The sequence below is a fragment of the Limulus polyphemus genome, unplaced genomic scaffold, assembly GCF_000517525.1.
Source record: "Limulus polyphemus unplaced genomic scaffold, Limulus_polyphemus-2.1.2 Scaffold5020, whole genome shotgun sequence".
Classification (NCBI taxonomy): Eukaryota; Metazoa; Arthropoda; class Merostomata; order Xiphosura; family Limulidae; genus Limulus; species Limulus polyphemus.
Genome location: NW_013670630.1, coordinates 37,686 through 46,348, shown reverse-complemented (window position 1 = coordinate 46,348; position 8,663 = coordinate 37,686). Strand labels below are relative to the sequence as shown.

Genomic DNA, 8,663 nt, shown 5'->3' with positions numbered 1-8,663 from the left:
ATATATATAAATGTATAATGTTATGAGATTAAAGCTACTTAGTCTAAACATTTATGTTTTTGTAGTCATTCTAGTACGAAAAAGGCATAATTTATATTTCCTAATTTTTTTAATGTGGTTAGGAGATCGGTCAAATCGACCAAACCTGTACAGAGATTTGTTACTGAAAATAACACACAAAATATGAAGCATTTCTTAAGAAATGTTTGATAACTATCTGGACATTATAAAGATTTCACATATGAATTTAAAAATTTTCTGATCCACAGAAGTATTTTTAATCTTAAAATGAAAATTACTTTGTATGTTTGATAGGCAACATGCAAAAAGAAAAAAAAAAGGCAGGAGAAAAATCTTAAGACTTAATAAAAAAATTTGATATTTTGCATATAGAAGCATTAACATATGCTTACTAATTTAAAAGTTATAGCATGAAAACTACAACAAGCACAAAATGGTTACGAGGTCGGTCCCAGAGTTAAGTAGAAACAGATGTAAACTGCTATGAGCCTTAAGCTACAAGATAATTCAAAATTGTTAATTTAATAAGGGAATAGGGATTGTCAAAAAGTACAGAAATAAGATGAACCATGATGCAAAAATTATATTTTCAAACCTATAACTAGGGACTCTAAAAAAAATAAAAAAATAAGGCTGGAACTAGTGTCTATTATTTTCTCAAACTACAAATCCATATTTTGACTCCATATCTACAGTACCAATCGGTACTTTTTTGATGATCACTTTTCCCAGTTTTAAATTAACAATTTTTAATTACATTGTTTTTAAAGTTTTTCAATGTCCATTTATGGAGAATAAAGTTTAAACTACATACGTGCATATGCATTCAGTTGAATGTTACATGTTTTTAGACAGTTTACTGCTGCATTAGCTTTTTTTCCACCCAATCAGGTGGTTTTCTGCCTGAGATTTCATGTAAGCATGCATTTCACATGTGTTCAGTATAAAGGAAGCTGCTCAGAACATCATCACATATATTATGTATTTATAGCCACATAAATCAACTTTCAATGAAAAATAATCAACTTTTTAAATAGGTCACGGAGACTCAGAGCATTTCATATAGTATATCTGTCTAGGTTTTGGTGCAAAATACCCAGTCCATTTTGCTGTAAGCTTGTGAAACAAAAATACGAATAAAAATAATAAAATAATACTAAAATATGCACCCACAATTTCAGAAAAGTACAAAAAGTACCACTCACATTAGTAGAGAAATCTACTATGGATTTATTTAATGTTAGAAAATTCCCAGAAATAGTTGCAGAAAACCATGTAGACAAAGTACAACATTGAACTTGAGAAATGACGAATCCTCAACGTAGCAGTTTTCAATTAAGGCACTCCAAGTTGCACAAATTATTTTCCAATAAATGCACATTAGTAAAACACTGGATTTTTTCAGTGAAGGAAAGTGAAAGACTTAAGAGAAATTCTTTAGGGTGAAAAAATGAAGGAGCTTGAATTAATTTTAAAACTACCCTATGACATACTCAATACTGCATTCATTACTATTGTCTAGGTTTCAGTAAAATATCTGTAGTGATATTTACTGTAGAAGCTTGTAAATCAATAATCAATAATAACAAGGCTGGAGACACTGTTATAAGCATACGTATTGTTTACCCTAATAAAACGAAGCATTTCCAACTAGTATAATGGTGTGCTTAAATGGCTTTGAAGAGCTTATATTGATAGCGAAGGAGAACTTAGAAAATTTTAAAAGTGCAAATCTTGACTTTCAAGAACAACTTAAAAATAGCTCCACAACTTTAACAGGAATTTGTTTTGTAACTGTGTATAAATTCTGGCACAGTATATCTAGCCATTTTTGCTGTAAGCCTCAGTGATTCAATGGTTTTGAAGAGAAACTTGGCCAGTAGCAAAGAAAAAAATTGATAAAATCTCTCTTCCTCTTTAAAGAATCAACATAAAAATAGTCCTATGACATGTACAGAAGTTTTTTAGTAGGTTTGTCCAAGTTTGAATAAAATATTCATGCCTGTTTTCTTCTGTAGGCTTATGAAACAAGAATAATATGAATAACAATATTAATAATATCAAGAACAAATGGATGAATTTTGAATTTTGTCTAACAATCAGAAAATCAGTTTATTTTTCTATTATCAATATTTTAGCAGCATCAGCCATCTAGACAGAAGGTCTTGAGTGTTGTTTCAAAAAACAAGTCTGCTTTTTAAGATAGTTTTTTCCTCTATACTCTACTGGAATTTCTGTGAAATTCCTGGGCAAACCTTATTATGAACCACTATCATGGTTCATGATTTATGATAAACAAATGTAATTTCCTGTTACAATTTGCTGTCATTCTACAAAGAAAAAAGGAGTAATTTAGATTTTGTAATTTTTATGGTGGATTCAAGGTTAGTCAAATTGATCAGACCATATAGAGTTAGAGTAGAGAAAATAACACATAATATATAAAGTTTTACTGAAAAATATATGTTTGATATTTAGTTAGGAGGTTTAGAGGTTACACAAATAATATTTGAAATTTTTCAGATGAATAAAACTATTTTTAATCTTAGCACGAAAATCACTTTGCACCAGAGCAGTCAACTTTGACTCCATATATTCATGGATAAATCTTTTACTAAAAAAATTGATTAAAAAAATCTGATTTTTTATGTACAAAAGGCTTGTTATGTTTACTAAAAGCTTGCCAAATTTCATGAAGATGAACAAACATATTAAAAGCCATAGTATGGAAAAACTGATTGTTACTTTGTTGTTACAAAGTCTGGCACATCAACCAACCCTGTATGGAAAAAGTTAATGGCAACGACTAAACTGAAACATGGAAACTAGAAGAAAAACACATTAATAAAATAAAGCAGCACTGTGTAAACTTGTTAGAAATGTAGGCCACTGCCAATTTAAATAAATGATTAAAATATTATTTGTAGTTTAACATGCCACAGTTTCTAATGAAATAGATTTTCCAACTTATGTATACAACTTGTTATTAAAACAGACAAACAAATGACCACAGCTACAAAGATCCAAAATCAACATGATTCATACAAAACAAACCATCTGTGAATATGCAAAAAAAAACTCCACATATCACAAAGAGATCAATATAAGAATTAACTTACCACTTTGTGTGCCATCTTCACCAGTAAGGATGATCTGACCATCCTGATTAAGCGTTGACACTGCTTCACCATGAAGATCAACATTGAGTGATGCCAGCTGTTGGTTACGCTGGTTTGTCTCTTCTGGTTGCGAAGCAGCAGCAACCTCTGCTAAGGTCTGAACATTCTGTGTGCCATCAGAAACTACATTCTGAATCTTAGAGAGAGAAAAAAAACATCATATGAAACACTACAATGAACAAAATTATCACTTACTGTACATTTGTTTTTTAGAGTTTTGTGCATATATTTGTATAAATGAATGCATCTGTTGTACTTATACACGTTCACTTACAATAATATTTTTCTTTTAAAAATGTAAAAAATAATGTACTTAATTTGCATATAAAAAGAGAGCATAGCACAGAATATTTTATTTACTTAGTAGACCCTTTAGTGATTTTTCTTCGTTATAAACTTACACCATGGTTACAAAGAATAATCACACATTCAGCCAGTACTAAAGCTGTCAGAAATTACAAATGACAGATGAAAGTTTATCATGATGAAGATAAAAGAGGTCTAGTCACCAGTTCATTAGGTATATTGCCCATTTTAGCAACTTTTAACTGTGAACTACATTGTTACAGTTTTTGGCATTGACTAATTCAGTGTTCAGTCTTGGAAAGACATTGAATTGTTGGAAAGGGTTCAGAGAAAGGTTACTAGAATAGTGCCTGGGATGGAGGGGTTGTCATACAAAGAGAGACTGAATCTCTTAAACTGTTTTCTCTTGAAAAAAGAAGAGTTGAGGTGTTTAAGATTGTAAAGAGAATTGATAGTGTTGATGCATCATATTTTTTTCATATCTAACAGTGAGACTAGGGAACACAAATATAAATTTTGGCAAGGTAGGAGTCATCTGCTAAAAGAGTTTCATGTTTATAACAGGGTGGTTGGCCTTTGGAACAGGTTCTCCTTGGATGTTGTAGAGGCAGTAAATTTAAGTAAGATTAAGAAAAAGCTTGTTAAATATATGAATGATAAGGGCTGGTTTTTAAAAATTGTCTTTTTTTTTAATTATTTTAATTTAATTTTGAGGGTGGAACAGCAGAGATAGACCAATAGGTCTCATGTTGTCCCAAAACTTTATGTTGTTATTTTATCTTTGGTTTAGTCAGTCAGTAAATTACTTGTTCAATAATGCTTGACGTTATCTTTAAAAAAAAAAGGATTTAATTCACAGGCAACACAAACACAATGAACTTTTTTACAGATCAAGATTATATAGAAACTCTTTCGATCCTATCATTGGGTCAACTGCTGATACACAAAAAACAGCTTGTATTACAATGATTAGTTTTAGTAATGCACTTTCAATTTTCTTTTATTTTTTCAAACAATGTCTCTCTCTTTTTTCAAGATATTTCCGAGTCTGTATCATTATCACAAAAGATACTGTTGAAGACTTTTCACTTTAATAATAAGTATTTATTTAACTTCCTTTCCGAGTGTTTGGGTATTCAAATGACCTAATGATACCAGAATTTACATGAAGAATACGTCTGAGAATGGAAAACAACCATTCTATGTTTTATTGAGTGCTGGAGCTTTTTTTCTATTTTTCTTTAAATATTTATGTTACTTTGGAATCAAACAATTAAAATTCGTGCTTGATAATAAACAACATTTAATACCCAAATCTGAATAAATCTACCATCTTTATATATCTTAACAAACTTAAATTCTACCATTTTCCTATAAAATTATAATTTAATGAAGATAAAAATTAGTTATTCTCTTTTTTACTTTACTTCTTTCACGTTATTTATACATTTTTTGGTATTTTGTGAGATACACAACCAGCATGTCCAGTACCAGTATGACAAGACATAGCATATACAGGGTGTCCCCAAATATGTATACACACTTTGAATGATTATAAATGCAATGTTTATTAAGATATATCTAACTTTTATAATTCAAGTTAAAGAAGACAAGTGTAGAATCTTTTAGAGCTCATAACTCACTTAAACTTTCTTTCTTTACAGGTGTAACTGATTTGATGTAATGGCAGAAGCAAGACTAAGCTTTGAGAAAAGGAAATTTATCCTAAAGTGCTACTGGAAGTGCGAGAACGTAGCTGAAGTGCAAAGACTGTTTAGAAGGGAGTTTCAAATAGATCCACCTACGCGACTCACCATTACTTGCATCAGAGATAAGTTTGAAGCAGATGGAACTGTTCAAGATGTCCATTTTTTTTTCGAAAACACAAAGTCACTGGTGCTGTTTATCTGAATTTGCTGCAGGAATCCATCATGCCACGCATTTGAGAGCAATTTGTAGATGAGGAGTTTTATTTCCAGCAAGATGGAGCACCTCCCCACTACCATCATGATGTGAGGGCCTATCTTTATGAAAATCTGCCAAACAGATGGATTGGGCTAAGAGGTAGCATTGAATTCCCCCACGTTAACCAGACCTCACACCACTAGACTTTTTATGGGGATATCTCAAAAATAAGATTTATATCACAAAACCTGCAACAATCAATGAGTTGAAAGCAGCAATTGAAAGAAAATGTGCCATAATACCAAATGAAATGATTCGTGATGCTTGCAATTCCATCTGTCATCATTATCAGCAGTGCCTGGACCAGAACGGTTATCAGGTTGAACACCTGCGATAACTCAAACTACTCTACACTTGTCATCTTTAACTTGGATTATAAAACTCGGATATATCTTAATAAACATTCTATTTATAATCATTCCAAATGTGTATTCATTTTTTGGGACACCCTGTATTTTCATAAATCAGTGAGGAATTTGACTGGGGTCAAAGATCCACAAAACAAAACATCCTTTTCCATATCTGTTGTTTTTACTTACTGCTAAAGGAAGAGAATTGACAGCATTAACTGTCCTAACTTGAGCATGAGAGCCATCAGGTAGCGTGACCATGGTACTACCAGGATCAATTTGCAAGATGGAAACTGTGCCATCAGGATTGCTAATGGTCTGGACAACAGCTGGAGCATAATGTGCTACCAAAGGTTGTGTGTATAATGTCTGGAGAAAAGATACAAGAACATTCAATGTTACATTAATATGTTTTACTTCAGCTATATACTGTTATCCATGTCATAACTAAAACTGAAGCTAAATGTCATAAATCTATGTTTTAATTCAATTTTGAAAACAATTACACATACACACACACTGAAAATATTAGAAAATAACAATATTTGCAACTTTCTTTCTACACCTACTTTTCATAAATTGAAAATGTATTTCCAATAATACTTACCTCATCTCACACTCGACTGCTAGGGTTTCTTTTCCTTTGCCCTTCTAAATATTGGTCTGTTTTTTTTCTCACTTCCTCCAGTCTTTTATAACCCACTTAATTGCCCTTGGCAACATCTGTCTCCTGACACACTCCACCTATGTCAATGCGCCCTCTATCTTGGTTCTCTATATAAGCACCTCCTTCAGATAATATTGTCCCTTTTCAAGACTGACACAATCCACAGACTCTAACATTGGCTCTTAACAGGGAGGAAGGGCGGGAGAGTGTAAGAAGGGGAGATATTATTGAAAATATATTTTCAATTTAAGAAAATGTTATCTTCCAAAACATACCTACTTTCACACTACAGTTAAAATCCCACATTGATAAGGTGAAGGGGTTGGTGAGGGCATTATCCATATAGAATGCATCTGTATAGATCATGGGTATGCCAATAGAAGACTAGCACCCTAGTGGGGGAACTGCACTACATCCAGAAAAGGTATACTCTTCACCCAGAACATAAATCACGCACTGCAGGTGGAATTTGATGTGATCCGTCATCACCACTGGTCAGACCTCAACCAGGTAGCTGAGGCCCCACTGCTGGGTGTTAGAATTATAGGGCTATGGCCCCCAAATCCCATGTTGGTGACTAGGGCATTTGGACCACAATATATATACTTGTGAGTGGATCCCAACCTGTAATTATAGAGTGATGCATTCTGAGCCACTGGAATCATGAAGAGAAGGTAAGCAACAATGAAGTGGACAAACCCTCTCCTCAACCTGAAAAAGTTTGAAAGGCAACACCCCAAACTTGGAATGATGAGATCCTGTATGCCATACTCAACCTGAGAAAACATAACTCGTCTGGTCTGGGATTATGAACACTCACCCTCACTCCTCAACTGTGTGGGAAACTTGGAATGATGAGATCCTGTATGCCATACTCAACCTGAGAAAACAGAACTCGTCTGGTCTGGGATTATGAACACTCACCCTCACTCCTCAACTGTGTGGGAAAGATAATTCCAATTATGGGGAGGACGTAAAACAAACAGTGCTCAACCAAGGACCCAGGATGAGACCACTCTGCACTCGGAATTACGAGGAAACAATGAACCCTTTTCCATGAACAATGTACTAAACCAATATTGATCAAAAAGGGCCATGCTCAACCCAACCAGATAGCAGAGCATCAAAACTGAACTGGTATTACAAGAAGGCTTCCACATATGCTGATGCCACTCCTACCAACATCTTGGAAAAAAAACATCCAGGTTCCGGGTAAGATGGAACACTCTGGAGGAATAACCTCTGTCTATCAACTCAGTAGCTGGAAACCAGTAGTAGTAGGAACTCCCTAGCTCCACCAGTAAAATAAGGGGGGGGGGGAGCATTGGGGAGCCCTGTGGAACAATGCTCTGGAAACAGTGGAATAACTGAACCAAGTTCCCTTATTCTTAAAAGCAAACCAACTCTGATTTATACAATCCACTGATCGGCAGGGAACTGTGATCTATTCAGGGTGACCACAGACTCTGTTCTGGAACCCCACATTTACAGGAGTGGGTCTATTCCCCAAGAGTCTAAGTATGCTTCCACCTGGCAGTTAAAGTAGGTTGTTCTGAGAAAAGTAGCAACAAGGCACAGCTGTCCCTTCACATAACTGAGCAGTAAACTTCCCTGCATGAACCACAACATCAGGGTATTGAGGGAGAACTAAGTACTAGCCTTCAGGCCTTTCTGCTATCAAGGAAGGCACACACTCAAAAGCAACTGGGGAAATATCCAAAACATCATGCACTTGATGTACCAAATGAGGAAAAGGAGGCAGCTGATTCAAATTGGCCTCTGAGATCCCCGGCAAAACACCACTAGGCTGAAAGTATATCTCATTATGGATAAGGTCACAAACAGCCTCAACCAAGAACAACGCTAAATATCAAAGGTGGAATAGGAGAAATCTGATTTGCCTCTGTTCCAGATACATTAATCCAGGAATTCATGCCGTAAATCGGCTTGCCAAATGAAATTATATATATATATATATATTTTTTTTTTTAGTTTTACCAAAAACAGGTAACACAAAGAACAGTTAAAGTATCTCCAACAGTTGTATTACAGAGAAACCCATTAGTGAACACTTTGTCAAGAAAAAAGTTACAATAGTATCTGAAGGTGAAGGAAGTATTATACAGAGATGAAAGTGTCCCTTTCCTAAAAATAATCGAAGCCAAGTAAGGGGGG

The 8,663-nt window shown here is 34.1% G+C and overlaps 1 protein-coding gene across 3 annotated transcripts in view; it reads right to left on the bottom strand.

The window, feature by feature from the left end:
- Window positions 1-8,663, bottom strand: part of LOC106472010 (DNA-binding protein P3A2-like) — a 51,105-nt gene that overhangs the window by 7,475 nt on the left and 34,967 nt on the right. For all 3 annotated transcript variants that reach the window (XM_022400616.1, XM_022400615.1, XM_013932639.2), the window contains exons 8-9: window positions 6,011-6,190; window positions 3,141-3,336 (exon numbers count right to left, since the gene is read on the bottom strand). In XM_022400616.1, the coding sequence (XP_022256324.1) occupies window positions 3,141-3,336; window positions 6,011-6,190 (376 nt within the window). The remainder of the gene's footprint in view (window positions 1-3,140; window positions 3,337-6,010; window positions 6,191-8,663) is intronic.